The sequence below is a fragment of the Aspergillus nomiae genome (genome assembly GCF_001204775.2).
Source record: "Aspergillus nomiae NRRL 13137 chromosome Unknown contig00487, whole genome shotgun sequence".
NCBI lineage: Eukaryota > Fungi > Ascomycota > Eurotiomycetes > Eurotiales > Aspergillaceae > Aspergillus > Aspergillus nomiae.
Genome location: NW_015378542.1, coordinates 1 through 23,200, shown reverse-complemented (window position 1 = coordinate 23,200; position 23,200 = coordinate 1). Strand labels below are relative to the sequence as shown.

The 23,200-nt window shown below is 46.3% G+C and overlaps 7 protein-coding genes across 7 annotated transcripts; 4 read left to right on the top strand and 3 right to left on the bottom strand.

The window, feature by feature from the left end:
* Nucleotides 1-2,723: 2,723 nt before the first annotated feature.
* ANOM_010054 (putative ZIP family zinc transporter) lies at nt 2,724-4,274 on the top strand (the record flags this gene model as incomplete). The annotated part of the gene is made up of 3 exons (XM_015555310.1): nt 2,724-2,773; nt 2,867-3,066; nt 3,124-4,274. 3 exons carry the CDS (start codon nt 2,724-2,726, stop codon nt 4,272-4,274), a joined length of 1,401 nt encoding a protein of 466 aa, XP_015402081.1.
* Nucleotides 4,275-5,068: 794 nt separating this feature from the next.
* erg10B (acetyl-CoA C-acetyltransferase) lies at nt 5,069-6,542 on the bottom strand (the record flags this gene model as incomplete). Its single annotated transcript, XM_015555309.1, has 5 exons — nt 6,467-6,542; nt 6,352-6,401; nt 6,219-6,294; nt 5,656-6,145; nt 5,069-5,587 (listed from the first exon to the last, which is right to left on the bottom strand). Exons 1-5 carry the CDS (start codon nt 6,529-6,531, stop codon nt 5,069-5,071), a joined length of 1,200 nt encoding a protein of 399 aa, XP_015402078.1. The 5' UTR covers nt 6,532-6,542.
* A 396-nt stretch (nt 6,543-6,938) lies between these two features.
* On the top strand, nt 6,939-10,111 carry ANOM_010052 (116 kDa U5 small nuclear ribonucleoprotein component; the record flags this gene model as incomplete). The annotated part of the gene is made up of 4 exons (XM_015555308.1): nt 6,939-6,958; nt 7,016-7,161; nt 7,219-9,447; nt 9,549-10,111. The coding sequence occupies 4 exons, from the start codon at nt 6,939-6,941 to the stop codon at nt 10,109-10,111; spliced, it is 2,958 nt and encodes a 985-aa protein (XP_015402079.1).
* Nucleotides 10,112-10,274: 163 nt separating this feature from the next.
* Nucleotides 10,275-10,950, bottom strand: ANOM_010051 (iron-sulfur cluster assembly protein CIA2; the record flags this gene model as incomplete). The annotated part of the gene is made up of 2 exons (XM_015555307.1): nt 10,709-10,950; nt 10,275-10,648 (listed from the first exon to the last, which is right to left on the bottom strand). The coding sequence occupies exons 1-2, from the start codon at nt 10,941-10,943 to the stop codon at nt 10,275-10,277; spliced, it is 609 nt and encodes a 202-aa protein (XP_015402077.1). The 5' UTR covers nt 10,944-10,950.
* A 2,641-nt stretch (nt 10,951-13,591) lies between these two features.
* ANOM_010050 (Zn(II)2Cys6 transcription factor) lies at nt 13,592-16,621 on the top strand (the record flags this gene model as incomplete). Its single annotated transcript, XM_015555306.1, has 8 exons — nt 13,592-13,646; nt 13,732-13,776; nt 13,833-14,351; nt 14,411-14,752; nt 14,845-15,126; nt 15,172-15,725; nt 15,778-16,241; nt 16,300-16,621. 8 exons carry the CDS (start codon nt 13,592-13,594, stop codon nt 16,619-16,621), a joined length of 2,583 nt encoding a protein of 860 aa, XP_015402080.1.
* A 1,179-nt stretch (nt 16,622-17,800) lies between these two features.
* Nucleotides 17,801-18,938, top strand: ANOM_010049 (uncharacterized protein; the record flags this gene model as incomplete). The annotated part of the gene is made up of 2 exons (XM_015555305.1): nt 17,801-17,954; nt 18,013-18,938. Coding segments are annotated over 2 exons (1,059 nt in total), but the record flags the coding sequence as incomplete, so codon positions are not given.
* Nucleotides 18,939-19,134: 196 nt separating this feature from the next.
* Nucleotides 19,135-23,025, bottom strand: ANOM_010048 (putative Hsp70 chaperone (HscA); the record flags this gene model as incomplete). The annotated part of the gene is made up of 9 exons (XM_015555304.1): nt 22,959-23,025; nt 22,773-22,823; nt 22,585-22,711; nt 22,365-22,530; nt 21,602-22,309; nt 21,064-21,544; nt 20,742-21,006; nt 19,588-19,993; nt 19,135-19,482 (listed from the first exon to the last, which is right to left on the bottom strand). Exons 1-9 carry the CDS (start codon nt 22,999-23,001, stop codon nt 19,135-19,137), a joined length of 2,595 nt encoding a protein of 864 aa, XP_015402075.1. The 5' UTR covers nt 23,002-23,025.
* Nucleotides 23,026-23,200: the final 175 nt, after the last annotated feature.

Sequence of the window (23,200 nt, the reverse complement as noted above, 5' to 3'; positions counted from 1 at the left end):
TTTAATAGATTTTTAATAAATTTTTCTGAGACTTTATGTAACGGTGGGTTCTATATAAGTCAGTCCCAAGGCTTCGGGATCGTTGATCCCGAATTATTCTGACCTTTGGCCTGATTGTTGAGGTACTCAAATTCTAAAAATGCCATTTATACAGAATATAGTGTGGCCCGCTCACTTACCGGTTACATACTCCCTAAAGAACTATAGTAGTACACAGATACAGATCACTGCTAACAGGGAGACAACTAGAATATAATATCTAGCATATATAATTAAGTTTAAAGTCTTCTCATTGCTACCAGCAGCTTTGTTTCTTTTCTCTTTCGTGGATACTGAAGAGCTGGGATTCAATCACAAGACAAATACAACTATGCAGAAGTCCGGCCCGGACCACTAGTTAATATTGCCGAAAGCGGGACGTGATGTCGCGTCACAATAAATCTGCCGCATCTGGCCGCCTCACCGGTATCCAACGCCCTGCAGTTCCATACTTCTCACATCACACATAATATCGGATCAAAACCGAACTCTTGGGATGAACTGTCACATATGCTCTCGTGCTCCAACATCACGACTTAGATATCTTTGCCCTTCTTGTGCCCGCAATCAGCTCTATCAGCTCCGAATCGAAAATGCCAGGATTCTTCTAGAAAATGAGTCCTTGGGACAACAGATTAACAACGCAGTGTCCTCTACAAATACTCACGAAGCATCATTGGAACGGCCTGAATCCGGACTTCTGGGTCTCAGAGATGAGGACCACGTAGCCTGGTCTATCCAAATCATCGCCAATGAGAAAGCCAAATCCTCTTTGAGGAGAAAGCTACTTGAAAGTCGGACAGAAAACTTACGGCTGGAGATCAAAAACAAAAAGCGCAACATTTCCGAACATAAGCTTACGCTAGCGCAACGTCGCTCGGATGCAGGATCCGCAAAATATCAACTTGCGGAACGTGAAGCCGCCATCTTATCTGGCATTCATAACAATGCCAAAAGAACGGACCACTTGTGGCACTCATTACACAGTAAAACTGCTGAGGCTCGGATATTTCTATGCCGCGAAGCCGCCTACCTTTATAATCTACGGCAGAAAGTCAAAAAGAAAGATGGTGAAGTTAAAGAGGCATATACAGTCGGTGGCATACCTATCATAGATCTTAGGGACATGAATGGAAAGTTGCGATGTTTCATTTGTCAAATACTAAGCAAATATTAATGGAAATACAGGTGCTACACCGCTTCAAATCTCAACGTCATTCTCCTACATTGCTCAACTCCTAGTACTTGTTTCGCATTACTTATCCCTAAGGCTTCCTGCAGAGATCACACTTCCTCACCGGAATCATCCTGCGCCTACCATATACGCACCCTCTGGGTCTTATCTCTTTCGCGAAATGTTGCCCGCATCAAAAACGTTGCAGCCCTCGCCTTCTAGTTCAGCATCGTCACGAACAGCAGATCCGCGTCCTTACTTACCCCGAGCCCGACCACTCTCCGTTGACAGAAGTCTCCCAAAACTAGCCAAGGAGGACCCCGGGACCTACGCTCTCTTTATAGAGGGGGCGACGCTATTGGCTTGGAATATTTCATGGCTTTGCCGAACTCAAGGACTCCATATAACGTCAGATTCTTGGGAGGAGATTTGCAGCATTGGAAAACATATGTGGCAGCTACTTGTTGCGCCTCCCGCACAAACATCAACACTCGTTCGAGCATTCGCCGGTCGAGACATACAACCAAAGGTGAAGATTACGAAAGACTCACCCAAAACAATCATCCAGCGGACAAAGTCATTCCCAATGTTAGGCCACTACTCCCATGGTACTGTGCATTCTTTCCTCGCTGCTTCGGAGGGTACGGAGTTCACGCGTACATGGAGGCTTCCAACTCCGACTAAAGTTGCAGACAAATTAAAGTCAAGCTTATTAGGTGAAATGGCCAGTGCGGAATGGGAAGTTTTGGAGAAGAAGGAATGGGATAGCATACCTGAGGCGCCACTGCAACCTGTTCATGAATCCTCAGGGAATCGGAATGGTGAGAAGGGTGAATTAGATATGTCAAACATGGAACCATCGGAAAACATTCCTACTAGTCCAGGGTTTCCAAATGAGCCTATAAGCTCTAATCGGCTCAAAGGGACCAGTGGTTGGACTAAGCTGAGAAACAGGTAGTTTCTAGTAGTAAAGTCACCCGACCGCACATACACCAGAATGGGCTAGTATCGCTTTCCAGCAATGCAATTTCACGGAATTTTTTACTTAATTTTATTTCTAATTTTTCGTCTTTTACTAGAGTACTATAAACACATAGTATTTAAAGTGCTTTGAGGGGTAACCTGCGCTGAATAGTAACTAAGTAGTTAGTTAACTAGGTAGTGACACTAGTGACTGTTACTAAGCAAAAGGAAATTGATCGATAAGATAATATGAACTAATTTAACGCGTGTCCATTTTTATCTTCACGGCCTTCCGAAATACAACATGTCCTTCTCCCCAGCGTGGGAGCCCCGTCCACGTAACAAACCTCTACATGCTTCAACATTATCGTGAAACGGCGAATATTCCTTATATTTGTTTATTATCTAGTTCCTGTATCTCAAACTGTATGTTTAGTCGAAGAGCGACAACCTTTCAAAAATCGTGATTGATCAGCTGGAAATTTCAGAGCTTGACCTAGGTCATGGATCTGGTTTCAATCCAAGATTACATAAGGTCTACAGGAAAATGAATGAATTCACAAGGTGGCAGCGAGATGGATTGGGAAAATTTAGTGAGTTTTAGAGAAATACGATCAACAACCATTTCAAATACGCTTTCTATCTTCATGATTGGAAGCTTCACATGAAGGATCACCTTTACTGATCCAGAACTCTTATAGACCTCGAAAGCGCAGTTGAATTGAGTGCATATATACCTGATACAGTTCTGCGGGCGGAGCTACGCCGAAGAAGCGGAATCAGAGACTCTGACAATGATAAGCCATTGTGTGGCTCAAAGGATCGAGGTGTTTACAACACCCCAGTACATGTAATGGCACTTTTCCTCATTTTAGTGCTGAGTACCTTCGGTATGTTCATCTATCCATCAATTCGCGGCTGAGTGTTCTCTGATTTATCTCACGAAGCTTGTTCATTTCCTGTACTTGCCCGCCGGTTCCCACGCCTACCAATACCACGGCGCTTTCTTTTTCTTTCCAGACATTTTGGGACAGGTGTATTGATAGCTACGGCCTTCGTTCATTTACTCCCCACAGCGTTTGTGTCCCTGACAGATCCATGTCTTCCTCGATTTTGGAGTGAATCATACCGTGCCATGGCTGGTTTTGTCGCCATGATTTCCGTCTTTGTTGTGGTGGTGGTAGAGATGTTTTTTGCCATGAAAGGTGCAGGCCATGTTCATGGGAGTGAATATGACCATCTGATTAGTGATGTCGGTGAGGACACTGCAAACAACTATCAAAATGAGGGTTCCGAATATTTACAAGAGTCAACGGAGAATATTCACCTCGAGGGCATACCGAACGGCAACTATACACATAGCCTACCACAATCCTCCCGTCACCTGCTGAGTGACTCAACAGACGACGGTACTCTGTCACAGTCCGCGAGGTTAATTGCGCGCAAAGAGGATGTAGGGGTTGGTCTTGAGGGACCAGACTCTTATGATGACTCACGTACGGATGCGCATCAAAGCCCTTATCCGCACTCTGAGTTGGGTCAGCCTTCACCGGTTATATCGCGTGAACAGACGAACTCCATGCTGTCCATACAGAACCCGCAACGTCAGTTACTCCAGTGTCTTTTGCTTGAAGCGGGAATACTCTTTCATAGTATTTTTATTGGCATGGCCCTTAGTGTTGCAACAGGGACATCATTCGTTGTACTACTCGTGGCCATCTGCTTCCATCAGACTTTCGAGGGTTTCGCTCTTGGCTCACGCATTGCATCACTTATTCCGGGCCTTTTTGCCCCATCCTCCATGAAGCCATGGCTTATGTCACTTGCATATGGGACTACAACACCCTTCGGCCAAGCCATCGGTCTTATTTTACATAACCTATATGATCCAACGAGCACTACTGGTTTGCTTATGGTTGGTATTACGAATGCGATAAGCAGCGGGCTTCTGCTGTTCGCTGGGCTGGTTGAGCTTTTGGCCGAAGACTTTTTGAGTGAATCAAGTTACGCAACCTTACATGGTCGAAAGCGCGTTGAAGCATGTATAGCAGTTGCCTGCGGGGCTTTGTTAATGGCGTTAGTTGGTGCATTTGCCTAGAAAATTCCTAGTCCCTGTCTGCTTTCATTATGCTATATTAGTGTAAGCCCTGAAAGCTTGTATGTATACCTAATGCTTTATGTGATGATATCCCTTGCAATGTTTATTATTAGGCGCAAGTGCTCGCTGTAGCTCTTAGCATGCATATTATATATGCATTGCATGGTCGACGTTCTGTCTTTATATTTTGCTCGGTCCTTTGACCCTTTCTCTCCATTAAGGTGAAGAAGGTTCAGAGAGTAAATGAATTTATTCACGAGACAAATATCCATCTGAGTTAGCGACATCAGGTAAATATTATCATCGTTCCATTGTCAAGCCTACTATTATAGCTTATCAAGTATAGAGAGTTAGGTAGATTTTGACCAAGGTATATCCACCGTAGAAATATCGTATACTCCAGAGTAAAAATCAATTCAACCCGGTGAAAGAATCTCGAAATAAGCAGCATAACTCAATATCCACAGCATTCTGACGTTCTGAGTGGTTACCAATGATCCACCACTTTTCAAATCTACATAAGGTAGGTATTTCATGATTCAATAACAAGACAACCTACCTGAGCCGTAAGCTTAGAAGAGCCTCGACACAGATCACTAAGCTTATTATACCGCTAAACGCGAAGGGTTTCTTCTTCTTCTTCTTCTTTTTAAATTTAGATTGAGGATTCTTCGCCCCATATAGCAAAGCATTGCAATCAAAAGATGTCTATGTACTCCGAATTTTCCTTTCATGTGCTGCTGGTCTGAGTATTCCTATGCTCCATACCAAAACCATGGGGAACTCACCATGACTTAGACGAGAGATTCGACAACAATGGCGCTAGCACCACCTCCCCCATTGCAAATCCCAGCACAACCAATCTTACCATTTTTAGCTTTCAATACACCGAGCAATGTAGTCAAGATACGAGCACCACTGGCGCCGAGAGGATGGCCGATAGCCACTGCACCACCATGGATGTTGACTTTGTCTTCAGCCAACCCCAGGAGTTTCATATTGGCCAGAGCAACTACGCTGAACGCTTCGTTAATCTCAAACGCATCAACAGCATTCTGCGCCACACCTGCATGGGTGAGGGCCTTGGGAATCGCCAATGCTGGGGCAGTCGTGAATTTGCTCGGCTGCTGGGCGGCATCTCCCCAGCCAAGAATCTTCGCAACAGGCTTCAGGTTAAGCTCTTTCAGTTTAGCTTCTGAGACGAGGACAACAGCTGCAGCACCGTCGTTAAGAGGTGAGGAATTCGGGGCTGTCACCGTGCCGGATCCGGGGATAAATGCAGGCTTGATAGCTCGAAGCTTGTCTGGGTTGAGCTACACGACGAACATATTAGCAGTGGTCCACGATTTAACAAATTCGTAGAAAGTAATATCTTCCTCACATTCTTTGGTTCTTCGTCGTGTGCCACAGTCACACCTGGCTTGCCCCTAAAACCGGGAAGTTCAATAGGCGCAATTTCTTCATCAAAAAGGCCAGCCTTTTGAGCTGCCTGTGCCTTCTCGTAAGTGCGAATGGCATAGTCATCCTGTTGTGCTCTGCTAAAGCCATGATCCTGGGCACACTCTTCAGCTTGCAAGCCCATAAGTTCCTGCTTTCCTGCGTCTGTCAAGCCATCCTTCATGATGCCATCCACTAGACTCTGGTTGCCGTATTTCGCACCGGTGCGAAGGTTTGGAAGATAATGAGGGGCGTTAGACATAGATTCAGCACCACCTGCTACGACAATATCCGCATTGCCAGTCATGATAGTCTGCGCACCAAGAATAACCGCCTTCAAGCCAGACGCGCACACTTTGTTAACCGTGGTACACACAGTTGACTCATCGAGACCAGCGCCGAGAGCACACTGTCTAGCAGGATTTTGTCCAACACTGATCCATAGAACAAGAATGTAAGTGTGCCTTTGGTGCTGGTTACTAGGTATAAGAGTAGAGGTTGACTCACTTTGCGGAGATAACATTGCCGAAGAAGACCTCCTGGACATCAGACGACTTGATTCCATCCGCCCTGCTGAGCGCAGCTGAATTTCGACTTTGTTAGAACGTTGACACGTACTACCACTCGAGAGTTATCATACCCTTGATGGCATGGGACCCAAGCTGCGGGGCAGTGAGACTTGAAAGCGAGCTGTAGGAGAGGATAGCCAGTGAGTCAATGTTTTTAGTATAGACAAAGTACCAGGCCAATCTCACCCCAAGAATGAGCCCACTGGGGTACGGGCAGAGGAAACAATATAGACCGGGGGAAGAGAAGACATATTGGCCTGCGAGAGCTGATTAGAGGACTCAAACCAAAGCGTTTAAAGGGGTTCTGTGCGTGGTAAGTGGCATGTACCTGTGTTGACAAAATCTGCCGGCAATAGAGAAAATTGATTGGGGAGAGAAGGCAAAGAATGGGGGTAAAAAGAAAGAACTGATCTCTTCAGCTAAGGATGGCAGTGTGATATCTCTGATACAGGAACAAGGGGTGAGAAATTATGTCCTTTAAGGACCCCTCTCTGGACGCGGCATCCGCGCGGCGGGGTTATCAAAATGGTAAGGTGAATGCACGGACCACTCGGTGAGTCCATTGGACGGGACTTCCAGCAGCTTGAAACAAAAAGAGATGCGCCGGCTCACTTGGTGACAAGTTTTTGACAGCTTGAACCATCTTTTCCACAACACAATGGATGATCTCTATGATGAGTAAGTTGCATCAAATTTAACGCTCTAATTCTTTGAATTCTCATTAAGACCACATAGGTTTGGCAACTATATTGGAGAGGCTGCAGATTCAGATGAAGAGGACCAGCACGAAGAAGTGAAACCTCGAGCTTTCAACTTCGACGAGGCGTTTGGAGAGGAGGAAGATGAAGATACCTTTGAGCAGCAGTCCATGGAAGTGGACGGTGGGTACTCTCTTAAAGCCTCTGGGTTTGGCCAGCGCTGATAATATACCGTTACAGAAGGTCCATCAAACGCCGTAATTTTACATGAAGACAAACAGTACTACCCTAGCGCACAACAAGTCTACGGTACAGAGGTAGAAACCTTAGTTCAAGAAGAAGATACGCAACCTCTCTCCGAGCCTATTGTTGCCCCCGTACAGCAAAAGAAGTTTGCCATTGAAGAGACTGACCTCCCTCCGGTTCATTTCTCAAGAGAATTCATGACTGATCTTTTGAATTTCCCTGAACAAATAAGAAATGTTGCGCTTGTTGGTCATTTACATCATGGAAAGACCGCTTTCATGGATATGCTTGTAATGCAGACGCATGATTTGACTGAACGGCTAGAGAAGCGAGCAGGTAGGAGAAAGGAAGAACAGCTTCGCTATACCGATATCCACTTTCTAGAGAGGGAGCGAGGCCTCTCTATTAAATCAGCCCCTATGAGCCTAGTTCTTCAGGGCACTAAGGGGAAGTCTCATTTGTTCAACATTCTTGATACCCCGGGGCATGTGAATTTTGTGGATGAAGTAGCTGCCTCATCACGACTGGTTGATGGCGTGGTCATAGTCGTTGATATTGTGGAAGGAGTACAGTCGAATACTGAGCAAATCATTAAGCACGCTGTGTTAGAGGGCCTTCCCTTGACCATGGTTGTGAACAAAATGGATCGGCTGATCCTCGAACTGAAGATACCACCCAACGACGCCTATTTCAAGCTCAAGCATGTAATTGAAGAAGTCAACACTGTCATTGAAAATATCTTGCCTGGGCAAGGCGAACGATGGCGACTAAGCCCGGAAAAGGGCAATGTCGCATTTGCGTGCGCTTCAATGGGATGGTGTTTCACTCTTCAATCATTTGCCAGGATGTATGCGGAGAACTACCCGCAAATTGAGACCTCAGATTTTGCCCTGCGTCTTTGGGGCGATATCTTTTTCAATCCAACAAGTCGGAAATTCACGCGGAAAGGGGTCGAAGAACATTCTAAGAGAACTTTTGTCAAGTTTGTTCTTGAGCCAATATACAAGCTCTATTCCCACGCCATAAGTGAAAGTCCAGAAGACTTGAAACAAACACTCGCAAGTGTCGGCATCCACTTGAAGCCATCCCAATTGAAATCAGATGCAAAGGAGCTACTCAAACTGGTTTGCGGACAGTTCTTCGGTCCTGCTACAGGGTTTGTAGACATGATAGTACAACATGTACCTTCTCCAGTTGAGGGCGCGCAGATGAAGCTGGACCGATATTACACTGGACCCCTCGATTCGAAAGTGGCAGCCGCTATGGCCACTTGTAGTACAGATGGCCCTCTCGTTGTCCATATCACGAAACTTTTTACGAGCACAGACGCTTCAAGTTTCAATGCATTTGGAAGAATTATGAGCGGGACTGCTCATCCTGGACAACAAGTTCGAGTGCTAGGTGAGGGTTATACTCCTGAAGACGAAGAAGATATGGTGACTGCAACTATATCGGACATTTGGATTGCTGAGACTGGCTATAACGTCACGACCAGCGGTGTTCCGGCCGGCAACTTGGTTCTCTTGGGTGGCGTGGATAATTCAATCGTGAAGACAGCGACTATCGTGCCTCTGAAGCTTGAGGATGACGAAGAAGCATACATATTTAAACCAATTCGACATATGACCGAGTCTGTTTTCAAGGTCGCTGTTGAACCTGTTAACCCGTCTGAATTACCAAAAATGCTTGATGGTCTCCGTAAAGTCAACAAGAGCTATCCTCTAATTTCAACAAAAGTCGAGGAGTCTGGGGAGCATGTCATCTTGGGGACCGGTGAGCTCTATATGGACTGCGTGCTTCATGACTTGCGGCGGCTCTTCTCCGAGATGGAAATTAAGGTCTCCGATCCTGTCACCCGCTTCTGTGAAACTGCTGTTGAGACTTCAGCCATTATGTGTTATTCTATCACACCAAACAAAAAGAATAAGATAACCATGATAGCAGAACCTTTGGACGACGGAATCGCTGAGGACATCGAGAGCGGCAAAGTCAGCATCAAAGACCCAATTCGCAAAGTGGCTCGTTTTTTCGAAGACAAGTACGATTGGGATAAACTAGCAGCTAGAAGCATTTGGGCCTTCGGCCCAGACGAACTGGGGCCTAACATATTACAAGACGATACCTTGCCATCCCAGGTTGATAAAAAGCTTCTCGGGAGCGTCAGAGACTCTATCACTCAAGGTTTTAGTTGGGGTACGAGGGAAGGTCCACTTTGTGAAGAGCGTAAGTTAACTAATTATAAACCCATTCAACCCGAAGCAACATGGCACTGAGCTTGAACTATATCTATTCATCCAATACTTGTTTATGCTAACTGGCTATAGCAATTCGAAACACGAAATTCAGGCTCACAGACGTCACCCTTGCCGACCAGGTTATCTACAGAGGTGGTGGCCAAATCATTCCCACTGCGCGACGCGCAATCTACTCATCGTTTCTCATGGCATCTCCTCGCTTGATGGAACCCATCTATTCCTGCACGATGACAGGGCCTGCGGATGCAGTCGCTTCGGTGTATACCGTCCTTGCGCGCAGGAGAGGCCATGTCCTATCTGATGGGCCCATCGCCGGAACACCGCTTTATTCAGTCCGTGGCCTAATTCCAGTGATAGACTCATTCGGGTTCGAGACAGATCTCCGGATTCACACCCAAGGCCAAGCTGCAGTTAGTCTTGTCTTCGATAAATGGAGTGTAGTTCCAGGGGATCCGCTTGATCGTGATGTCAAGACAAAACCACTAGAGATGGCCCCTGCAATGGCCACTGCTCGAGACTTCGTGCTAAAGACAAGAAGACGGAAAGGCTTGGCGGAGGATGTCACCGTAAGCAAGTTTTTGGAACCAGAACTCTGGAAAGGCCTAAAGGAGAGTGGCGTTTTAGACTCATGACCTGTTTATCTCTGGAGTTCAATGGTATGCCACAAATTCCAGGTAGTTATATGTTTGGATGGAATAAAAGATTGACCGAGTATCCTTATGAAGGCAGTGCCAAGTCATATATATTTATGAGCGCACAAGAGCGCTACGTTTTAGCCTGCCATATAGTTCGAGTTCACTGGCATGTCTCTAGCATCTTCGCGATAACGCCCATTAGTGTTCCATTTTCCAAAGCAGCGGCCACTCGTTCTTTGTCCGCCAGCTGCTTGTTAACTTCATCAGCAGTGCTGTGTGTCCCTTCTTTGATTCGCACATCCACACGAAAGCGGGGAGGAAGAGATTGCTCAAGCCGAACACGTACACCGAGACCTATGACTGTGGCGAGGCTACAGTGCGTGATAGTAGGGGTGATGAGGACAGTAACTGTTCGAAGGGGCGAAGCTGGTACATATGAGAGAGTTGGTGTAATAGAAATATCAGGAAGAGACACAACCGCTAGAGCTCCCAACGATATCGGATGCTCCGGATCAGATATAGTCGACACAAGATCTAGTGATTAAATCAGTATTTTGTTTGACGACGATCCTTTAGCAAGCAGTCACGCCTTACCGTAGATTTCTTGTTCATCTATCGGCTCTTCCAACAGATCATCATCACTTTCTGAAGATGAAGATGAAGTAAACTCATCTATGAGAATTTCGCTCGCATCCACAGAAAGAAGAGCGGGTGCGAAGAGACCACTCTCAAGGATACCGGGTTTGCGAGACAGTGCGGGCCGCAAGCGTGTTGGAAGATCGGCAGCATTCAATATTGTGGGATTCGAGTTCTGCATTTCGGATGCCATTTTGTGGATAAATAAGTAGCTAACAGCCTTTAATTGCTGAGTGGGGAATCAATCTAGGATACACATGGATGTTATCTAGACGAGGGGTAAGTTCACTATAGGGAACGGCCACGTGGAAAAATTATTTTCCCTCTATTGAATCTAGCGTACGATTTTAATTGCAGAGCGCGAAGCGCTCTGCAATTATATCAAAGATCCTAAATCTTTTTCCAAAGCTATTATAGCATCCGATAGTATCCACAATCGTTCCTTACCGTGAGCAGTCCCTCAATATCTCTTTGTGTGCAGAAGCGTTGAATACATATCTTCTACCTTTGACTCTCTTGTTCCTACAGTAGAGGTGTGTTATATTAATGCCTTTAAAAGATCCTGAGAGATTTTACAAAATTCCCCACCTCAAGGTCAAGCAAGTAGCGCAGGAGATATTGTTAAACCTTGGGACAATCTATCTGGTATTTACATAATGTAAGGCTTGTGTGATTCTAGTCCGAATTCAAGGAGTGCCTTCAAAATCATTTTCGTGGATTATTGCTAGATAGTAATTTTTCTCCTAGCCATTGATACGGCTCATATGGGATCATGATCCTCGCCAAGAAAGGGCTGGGCTTGCATATCGTACATCGTACCTAGAATTGTATTGTACATACCCTATCTTGCTAACACAACATACTAACCCAAGCCCCCAACCCGGCATGGAGTGGGGAAATATTACTCGGAGTGCTTATGAAGACAAGGACAAAATTACCGGGAACTACCCAGAAAGCAAGGTGTATATATAGCATCAAGAGCTTCAATATGAGGTATATCCTTGTTTTAGAGATAGGAAACTTTCCCTTGAGCTTGAAGAGTCCTGCCAGTTATCCAAATCCTGCGACTAGTTACATCTACCCTATACACGCGCAGATATTCATCGGGCTCCAGAATACTATAATATCATCACTATATAGTATACAGTTGTAAAGCAAAAGAAATTATTAAATAAATCCAGGACAAAGTAGAGGAAGAAACCCGAGAACTAGTAGGTTAGTGACAAGGCTAGCATACAACTTACTCCATGCTCTCCGTAGAATCAACGAGTCATGGAAACTTGGCAAGGCATCATCATGGTTCTTGGCACTTTCGGCGACTACTAAGTAGTAAGTACTGAAGAGCGGCAATCATGCGGCCCCTCAACATCCGAGGCGATCCTCTCCTCACCTGCGCCTAGGCTGGTTGACTCTTTTACTCGCACCCACTTCTTCTGGGGGCTGATCGTGTTTATCCACTCTTCTATTGTGGTTGGTTTCGCCACTACCCTTTTCCATCATTGTTCGATATTTTTGATCCGTGTGTACCATACTATCTGGCTACTATGAGACGCCAGGCATCTATCAGCTAATCAGGGACGTAACGTCGACGACACGGCATGCGAAATTCATCGTATTGGTGGGCTTCTGATTCCCCTGATACTAGATTGTATCGCGTCCTCCAGTGTCAAATCTTGGACCGCCAGCTTCTGGTAGCCTCTGCGTTCTTCCATTCCAGTATTTCCCGCACAGTCGCCCGGGGTCCGCACGTTTCATTCAAATGCTGACCGTAAATTGGGGGGTGATGCGCCGGCTCAGTTCGCTTTCCTACAGCAAATCCCAACAGAGAGTCTCAATACACTGACGGTGTCAAGCCACGATGCAGGCTGGTTAAGCTTCCAGTCTCTCTATTGTAAGCTATTCTGAACTTAGACGGCCGTCTCCTTTCCCTCGTTTCATTGCTACCACGTTCGATATCACTCTTTATCAGCAGACCTTTTGTCAACCTGTTGCTAAGCAAAGGCTGTGCGCATCGCTTCGAGGAAAATTATCACTTGCTGGCACGTTGAAGCTTTATATCACTTCCCAATGACTCCCTCATGAACTGCTTCCCCTCCTTATCCCCGCACTATAACTTTAAGTCATGACTGACATTTCGCAGTGTAAGGCTAGGTTCTCTTCCCAAACCTTTACGCTTTTCGCAAATCAATCGACTATTGTCCATTCAACCTCACACTAGATTGTTGCCAATAGCTTCACCTAATCAAAATCGCAGGCACTCTAACCACGATTGTCACGCCGCAAGTTTCGGGGACCCTAGAATATTTGACAAGTCGCTTCTTGGTTGCTCTATTTGTGGTAGCAAACCAGAACCTTTGTTGCCTTTGCGGAAATATAAAAGTAAAGCCAAAACGTCAAATCATTGCGAGAGGGAAATCAACCATCACCGCGGGACACTGTTATCCAGTTTTCTCCTCCATTTATTCTTTTCGGGCCTCTTCGTCGTCCCATAGCTCCTACCCTGCAAGGTGACACCAATTGCCTCGGCGATTTGCGCTTCAGGAGAAGCAAAACACACATCAGGGAACAGAAACCACCATATACTTTGCATCATACCTTGCCCGAGGTTGGACGTGTTCACGACTCTTCCTTTGGCCCCCTCATCAACCTGTCAATCTGTCCTCCATTCTTTTTTTTATCTCTTTTTTGTTTTTCTGTGCTTGTGTGTGCGCGCGTGCTCAGATTTATCTAGACAAGGCAGGCCTTGGAGATAAATCTTTAGGCGTCATTATTATACCTGCTGAGTCACTTGAAATTTGTGTGTTGAGGATCGCTCTTGGTTTCTATAATCCCGATCTGGAAATGCAGGGCTATTCATTCACGCCGCCGACGGGGCCCCCAAGAGAAGGCCACAAAAGTAAGGCATCAATATTGCTCTATATCTCGATGAAGCGCAACAAAGATTCAGTTGAAGCCAGTCACTGATAAGCTCTAATCAACAGATTATGTATTCGTTGACGAACACAACAGGCATAAAAGACTCAAGGGTATGTCACCATCCTATGTTCAACATCAAACTCCTATTCACTGAAACGTCTTCTAGTGATGCGAGCGTGTAATGGCTGCAGAAAGCGTAAAATCAAATGCGACGCTGCTACAACAAACACATGGCCTTGCTCGGCATGCACACGTCTTAAGTTGGTATGTGTACCTCCTACCGTTGGGCAGGACAACGAATTCTCCACGGTGCAGGCTGTTGAGGCCAACTCGACAGATGCCATTGGTGCATCCAATACAACGGAATCGTTCTCGTCCTTTTCCATGTCCCAGGGCTATAGAGACAGCGGCCAAGCTGCGGTGGGCAGTATACCTTCATATAGCGATGCAATGGGGATATATCATCAATTCACCCATTCTGCTTCCCACCCTCCGGGCATGTATGAAGTAGGATCACCTGCCATAGCGGTCTCACATCATACCTACCAGCAACAGCAGATTTTCCCCTCTCAGACGGAGGGCTTGGGAACTATAGAGAGCGGTGTATATGGTGATCACGAGCAGTCCACAGCTGAGGATCTTAGCGAGGTCCTTGGTGAACTCAAGATCGATGAGACTGGTATAGGTATGGTTTCATCCTAATTTCTGATTTTGGGGGTGGGGGTCCGCTAATATAACAGATAGCGCCTTACATAAGGCAGCAAAAGAAAGAGAAGGGCGAACCAGAGATCCCTGTACAAGATGAAGCAGAAGAACCATTGCCTCCTCTCAGTACTGGTGCAGGCTCTACAATTCGCATTCCTCCGGAGCTTATGCCCTCCGATGAAGAGGTCATGAACTACTTCAAGATCTATTTTGATGATATACACCCTTATGTCCCTGTGGTGCATCGATCGCATTTGTACTACCAGTGGCAGTATGATCGGAATTCGATATCTCCCCTTTTGCTGGAGGCGTTGTTTGCATGCGCGGGAAGGCAGTCAGATGATCCAGCTCAGGGGGCACAGTGGCTCGCATTGGCGAATAGTAGGTTCCCTCACTTATGCGCATTCCTTTTCCTTGTCTTCGAATAGGATATTGTGTTTAGTATACTAGTTTTGACTATGAATCGCATTTAGGGCACGAGTCTAGTTTTATGGATGTACCCCGCCTAAGCACGATCCAAGCACTGCTTCTACTTCTGAAAGCCCGAGAATCCGTACCAAAGAAAGGCTACTACTACCGCTCGTGGCAGACTGTGAAAACAATTGTTTCAATGGCTAAAGATTTGGAAATTGATGAACACTGCAACACACATACAGAGCAAAGACTCTGTGATCTCAACCCTATAGAGTGTTTGGTACAGACAAGAGTGTGGCAAGCCCTCCTGGTTGTTGAAGTAATGATTGGTGCACCGCAAGGTACGTTACCGGTATTGGTGATATTTCTAGTACTAACGTTCAAAGGTCGATCGGACTACGGTGTAAATCCTGGCACCGTTTGTATGGATCCTGCACTGGATATTAAAGACCTTGATCAGTTTGAAATCAATCGATCTAGACAGTACTCCTACTTTGTCCAGAATGCTCATCACATTCGTATCATCACGGATATATACCACAAGATCAAGAGGCAAAAAGACTGGGGGGCCAATCCAAAGTTCGTTGAGAAGAACCCTCTCTTCACTGATTGGCTTCAGGGTCTTCCTTCAGATTTACAGATTAGCTATCCTCCTGATGGCTCACCCCCGTGGATACCGTCCCACTTTGTGGCTAATATGCATTCTCATTGCCATTTGGGCATCATTCTACTACACCGACCTCAGTTGCTTGCATCTAAATCCTTTGCCGCAGGCGGGGGGTGGAAAATGCATATGGCTTTGTGTTACTCTTCGGCTAAGTATCTGTGTAGACTTCAAGAAGCTATCCTACAGCGTTTTGGCCTCCCAGGTCTGCTCTCTATGCAAAGAGGTATAAATTTTGCGATTTACTGCATCATGACTTGCACAATGTTGCATTTGGTGCGTTTGTGTTCCCACCATACCAGGTTCAAACAATTAACGCAAATCCCAGGTCGCGATAACTTCTCCTGATCCGAACTTCCACACAGACGCGCGCGATTATTTTGCCCGACACATGCGTATCCTCGAGAGGTGCTCATCTGCCTGGCCGATGCCAGAAATGCAGGCTCAGATCGACTCCTTGCGGCTGGCTTTCTCGGCCGATGTGAATAGGCCCTTCGAGCTTAAACCCACATTCCCTTATGGAAGTCCTTCGGAGCCATACCATCCGAGCCCGCCGCCTCTCGACTCACAATACCAACCTCATGTAAGTCAGGTATCTGGCGGCGTCCGGGGTCGAGTGGGTTACAACCCTTATCCGATCACCCCACCAATATCAGCTAGTACTGAAGATTCAAAGTCCGATTGCTCTCAGCTCCATTCTCTGGGGATGATGCCGCCACAGCCTGTCTCGAGCCAATCAATGAATGCCCCTCTCGTTGACGAGAATAGCTGGGATCCGACCCGTATCATCACGTAAGCAAACCACAGAGATAGGCATTCTTTCAGACTCTTGCTGATGTTTCCTATCTAGCCAGTGGGACATGGCATTCTCCATGGCGCCATCCACAGTGAGTACGAATTCTCCGCCAATGGCTATGGACAATTCAGTTCAGGGGGTTCAAGCGCCTTTGGCAGGTCAATACCCTATCCAGTATGGGCAAACAACCAAGGTTACACCAGTCACTCCCCCTCAGGCCATCTCACCGCCTCAGTTCAATGGACAACAAGTACTCTTCACAGCGCGTGACTGGCAACAGAGTGTTGCCAGCGTTTATGATCCTAACGGCTTAAAACGACGCTGGAATTATTCTGTTGATATGGGTACAGAGCACACTCAGAAGCGTGCACGTTGAGTATTTAGTATATACATAGACCCTGGGAACTAACTCAGTTGTTCTATACTTGGAGAAAGTTGCTGTATGAATGACCTCTGTGATATAGATATCTTTCGTTCTAAAATACCCCTTGTCTTTATCTATCCTCTGAGCTTGTAAACAGGAGCTTCAACACTAACAGCGTGAACTTATGAATGTACTTTCTGGTTGCCATCATAGATACAGTATTCAGCAATATATCTCAGTATTAACTTTGGTATTGAGGTATAGACTACAGTATAAATAAATGGACATGCACTTTGTAATTTAACACAGCAAAACACACCTCACTACACGAAAATGCCACTGTTAAGAAGTGATATACATGGAAATATCTATATCTTGCTTATATACGGAATAGAGATGTTCAGTTGGGATTTTAGGAATACAGATAAATAGCCTGGGTCATAGATAAACCAATACTCTGTACATCTGCTAACGCCCCAGCCCCTGATTTAACAGTTATACAGCGAGTGAAAAGTATAACAGCTGCAAAAGCCATTGCCCATTACCACTCCTATGTCATTTCATTATAAGAATTCCATGCATATATTCAAGTGAAATATACGTACATCCGTAGTATGACAAAATACTTGGAGACATGCATTGAGGAGGACCATGGAGAGCGAAGGCAACTTGACCATTTCTGTGAAGCTGGTAGAAAGATCTGCCAAGATATGCGAAAAGAAGACAATAAACCATGACCCCAATCTGACAGTTGTTGGGTTATTAGATGACCCATAACTTGTCAGCTCAAGTGCGTCGACTTAATCCTATCCTCTCCTCCCGCGACCGGACAATTCTTGCCTTATCACCCGGCAAAGGTTTCAACTCATCACTAGGATCAAAGTTGAGACTGTTTTTGTTGTGATCGTGGCCTTTATTCTCCTTGGCTAATTTGCGAAGTCGTGTCTCCTCAAATGTCGCGAGGTCTTCCGACGTTATTGCTATTGCTGTGGGCTTGCGGCGAAGCATTATCGATATAGACAGGAGTACTGTCTGAGTTATTCCAATTAGAAACAGAAATGAACTATTTAATGTAAAGCCCCTTCGGCCCTGCGGAGGAAGTCACACCCCGTGATGGACATGAACTCCACGTGACCGATCTTGTACTTCGGGAAGGTGACGAACATTTTTACACTAATTGTTCTAACTTCAGCCCATCGTCTATATAGCTCATTGGCGTCGAAGATGTTTCAACTTCGAACCAAACTTTTACGCCATGAGCGTGCAAGACTAGTAGACGGGTGTCTTTCTCCAATTCGTCAGTTCTCGGTCATACAAGGACGAGCGAAAGACGCCAGTCAATCTGGTAAGGCCACAAGATCATTGCAGTCCTAGTTGTGTCTATCTCCACCTGACTCTTGTAGGTAATGATGCCCCTAAAGTTCGATCTCTTCACCCGGGTGTTTCATATACTCGCGCTTCTCCAAGGAAGACCAACCTTCCTCCAGCCAACTTGAACTCCAGAAAAACAGACTCCGACAAACCTCGTCCTCGACGCGTTTTTGACGCAAGATCTCTCGCGGCCCCTTCAGCCAATGGCCAGTCCACAAACATTCTAAGGAGTACCTCGTTGCGAAACCCTCGCAAGGGACCATCCATTCGCGCTCGGAGGCCGAAACCCCCAACAAAGTCGTCAACCTCCAAGTCACGCAAAAGTGGACGGCCTCAACGTGCGAAAAATACAGATATGGAAGAAATCGATATCTCTTTAATGGAGAATGTATATCGCGAACTCGCTGAGAAATCAAGGCCAACGCCTAGCCGCTACAAACCCCAGGTCCCTGATCTCTCTAACCTGAAGGAAACTTGGCCTTCTTTTCCAACGGGTACGACTGCCAGTACTGCTGAGGTTGTCGAAAAGCTATCCTCTCTAAGTGGCCGCTTTCCAAATGGTTATGTCCCCCCTTATGAACTGGGCATGCGGCTCTTCAGGGGACAGTTCGTTCAGTTTCTCGACGAGGAGGAAAAGGCACAGGCTATAGCAGACGCGAAGAAACTCTCCCAACAGCGTGCGGATAATTACTCCCAGCGGAAAGGCGATTTAGTAGAACCCGAAGACGTCGGCTTCCTTCCGATGAGAGCAGAGGACAGGAAGTCTTTAGTGCAATCTTACATCCAAGGAGCTTATCCCAAACTCAGTACTGAAGAAGCTGCCCAATCGTCTGTTCTCAGTGAGGTGACGAAGAATCTCAGAAATAACGAGTCTTACCAAGCTGCCGGGAAGAGCTCCCAATTTGTTGCAAAAGTGGAATCACTCCTGTCTTCCGCTCGCCCCGTGAGGCGAGCCTAAACACTTCTGAGAAGTCATTGTACATTAGCAATAGTATTCCTTGGTTCATCCCATATACTGGTTACATATATAAAGCAATTCATACTTTACGTCGGGTACTGTAACTATGGCAGCGCCGTTGGCATTGACCGTAGCACAATTGGATGCCTAATAATTACAATGATTCACAGAACACATTTCCGGCCAACGCTTCAGGTTATGCCCTCTCCATCGCCTTCTTTGCTGCCTCGAAAAGATCCCTCACTTCCCTTTGCCCATTCTCCGTTGCCTTTTCCATCTGTTCCTGTGCTTTCCGAACGTCATCCGGTCTAGCTATTTTCTTCTTCTGCATATCCTGAAGGCGTTTGTGTACAGAGCTTCTCGAGTCGCGGACTGCCGCCGTGGCCCTTTCCATGGCCGCTTTCGCGACACTGACTGTCTGATCCCGCGATTCTTTGGTCGGTGGTGGGATTGGTATATTCAGTTGCAGAGAGTTATGCATGTCTGGCTGGGGTGTTAAGGACAGATCGGAAGACACAACCGCCGAAGTTATGGGTTTAATGTGCTGTCAATCTTGTCAGAAAGAGCTACTAAGAAAATTGCGAGAGCAAAGGCTCTAGATTAAGGCTGGGGAGGGGCAAGAAAAAAATGAAAAAGAAAAAGGCCTTACATCTTCTTCAGAGACCAGTACAATTACCATGCGGCCTCCCTTAGGAACGACTTGAGCTAAATCCCCTAGTTTCAAGGTTTCTTTGCTTCCTTTGCTTAGCTGAACACGAAGATTTTCGATAGCATCTGTGTTAAGCCTTCCGCCCAGGCGCAGCTTGGAAAGTTCGTCTTTGAGACGGCACACCGCGGCTGCAATACCGTGATGCAGTTGAGCGAGATCATATGGATCGTCAGAAACAACAGCAGCTTTAGGGGGCCTTGCGTCAGGGCTTGAGCTAGAACTGCTCTTCGTTTTATCTTTTTTCTTAAAAAGTAGAGGACAGGTGGAAAACGCCATTCCCCCGTTTGGGACTTCTAGACTGCGCTCTTGAAGCAGCCAGCGCCCCCGTTGAAGGTTGACTGGCGCACTGACATTTGTAAGTGAGGATGATAGACGTTGAATATGACTAGATAATACTGGAATACGTTGCATCTTTCCTGGTATCCGCCCGCCACTGACAGACAGCAAAATCAATTGACCAGTTGTTTAAAGGTGATGGTTGACGTAGGCAAGGCTTTTTGCTCGAACATATCAGATAGCGTCTCCTTAACGCCGGGAACTGCCATATTCCGTACACACTCCACTCCGTAGATCACCGACTTCAAGGCCCACTAAACAATATAAAAAAAGATCGCTAGGTTTCTGCCCCATCCATAATACCGATGACTTAGGCCATGCAGTAGTTATACATCCTCTGTGGTTCGCACAGAATAGAGAAATTGCTAAACTAGTTATTGCAACATGCTGGAAGTATGGTTATTACATAGTCAACGCGCGTAAACTCATTACAGACGTTGGAAATTGGAACCTATGATAACCGCGACATATCATGACAAAGAGTATATAGATTCACCTGCTCATCAAAATCATAGCAACGGTCTTCTCTGAGATATTAGATAATGTTGACCAATCTGTACCGAATCCTAAACACACGCCTGGCCCAGAGAGCCCACACATATACACGAAACTCAAGTCAAAATTGTTGCATAGGTAGCAGAGCAGCAAATCGGCCTCTATTCATAATACTAAGTAGATAACGCGTCCAGTTCGTTTTTTGATTACTTTTTTTTTCCTACTTACGGCGGTGACCGCAAGTCCTGCCGAGATTCATTTACCGAGTGGCCATAGCCTTAGTAATGAGTCTCTTGAGGGCAAGCTCCTTCTTCTTGAGATCCTCGGGGGTGGAGTCTTCAATCTCGAGCTGAGCCATGGCATCGCTGAGAGCAGATTCAATCTTCTCCTTGTTACCACGCTTCAACTTCATCGACATAGTGGGATCGGAAACGATCTCCTCGACGCGGGAAATGTAAGACTCCAGCTGCTGGCGGGACTCAAACTTCTTCGTGAAAGCCTCGTCGCTAGACTTGAACTTGGCGGCATCTGGATGATGTCAGTTATGGTACGTGTCGGTTAATCTGATCAGATAAAGGTACTCACCATCGATCATTTGCTCGATCTCTGTGGTCGAGAGCTTACCAACAGCGTTCGAAATGGTGATGTTCGCACTACGGCCAGAAGACTTCTCGGTTGCGGTAACCTTAAGGATACCGTTGACGTCAACTTCGAAAACACACTCAAGGGCAGCTTCACCAGCTCTCATAGGAGGAATGGGAGCCAAGGTGAACTCTCCAAGAGAGGTGTTGTCCGCACAGTTCGTACGCTCACCCTGGTAGACAGGGAACTGAACAGTAGTCTGGTTGTCCACAACAGTAGTGAAAGTGCGCTTCTTGATAGTAGGAACAGTCTGTCCGCGAGGGACCACAGGGGCAAAGATGTTGCCCTCCATGGCAACACCAAGAGACAACGGAACAACGTCCAAAAGCAGAAGATCCTGGGTCTCAGCAGAAGTAGCCTTTCCTGAAAGAATGCCAGCTTGAACGGCAGCACCGTAGGCGACAGCTTCATCGGGGTTAATGCTCTTAGAAGATATATCAGTCAGTGTCAATCACAATATGCCACAGCGAAGAGAACTCACCTTCTCAAGCTTCTTTCCGTCAAAGAAGTCGCTGAGAAGCTTCTGGATGCGAGGAATGCGAGTAGAACCACCAACAAGCACAATCTCATCAACCTTGCTCTTCTCAAGGCCAGAATCCTTGATTACCTGCTGCACTGGCTCCAAAGTGCCAGAGAAAGACTTGGCATTCAGGTCCTCGAAACGAGCACGAGTAATGGACGAGTTGAAATCTTCTCCATCGAACAGAGAATCAATCTCAACAGTAGTCTGGGTGGCGTTGGACAAAGTGCGCTTGGCACGCTCACAGGCCGTTCTCAGACGACGCAGGGCCCTGGCATCACCCGAAAGATCCTTTCCGGTCTTGCGTTGAAATTCCTTCTTGAAATGGTCAAGCAAGTTAGTATCGAAATCTTGTCCACCAAGGTGAGTATCACCAGCTGTGGCCTTGACAGTGAAAACACCACCCTGGATGTTCAACAGGGACACATCGAAGGTACCACCACCGAGATCATAGATAAGGACATTGCGTTCCTTGTCGGATTTTCCGGAACCAAGACCATAGGCAATGGCAGCAGCAGTGGGTTCGTTGATAATACGAAGGACGTTAAGACCGGAGATAGCGCCGGCATCCTTGGTCGCTTGACGTTGGTTGTCGTTGAAGTAGGCTGGTACAGTGATAACCGCCTTTTCAACCTTCTTACCAAGCTTGGTCTCCGCGACCTCTTTCATCTGTGATATACCATCAATCGTATATTCTAGCAATAGGGTTCATGGCTCTAATTACCTTCATCAAGACCATAGAGGAGATCTCCTGGGGAGTGAAAGTTTTCGTCTCTCCAAGGTACTCAACCTCGACGGCGGGGCTTCCTCCCTGATCAACTACCTTGAAGGGCCACGATTCGACATCCTTCTTGACAATAGGATCATCATAACGACGGCCGATAAGACGCCTAAAGTATGTTAGGATGAGAAATGAAATCTTTGACGCTCATACAGTAACGCACTTGATATCAAAGATAGTGTTCTTCGGGTTCATCGCCGCCTGGTTCTTTGCGGCCTCACCAATCAAGCGCTCCTTCTCGGTGAAAGAGACGAAGGATGGGGTCGTGTAACTACCCTGCTCGTTGGCAACTGAAGGTGACAAAATGATTAACCAACAATCTCGGTTTCAGAAAGCTTGAGGTAGACATACTAATCTCAACATTGGTGCCTTCATAGTTGGCAACGCAGGAGTAGGTTGTGCCTAGGAAACCAGTTAGCTTACTTGCAGACAAAGGGATTTAAAATAGAGAGAGGGAGAGGGAGGGAGAGAGAGAGAAACAGGCTGAAGGGGAGAAGATTTCAAGATACACAAGAGTAATCGGGGTATACAACTCACCAAGGTCAATACCAATGGCGCCTTCGTAAACTTCGTCAGACATGGTGAATGAAGAGGGGGGGGGGGGACGTGGGAGATGAAAGGGACAAGGACAGAAGGGAGGAGTGGAATGAAAGAAAAAGAAATTTTAAGAGGGGAGGATTATAAGTTCACTCCAAGTGTTGAGAGAAAAAGCAGAAGGAAAAAATTGGAGAGTTCTGAGGGGAGGGCAAAAAAGAAACCCACTTTTGATTTTTTTTTTT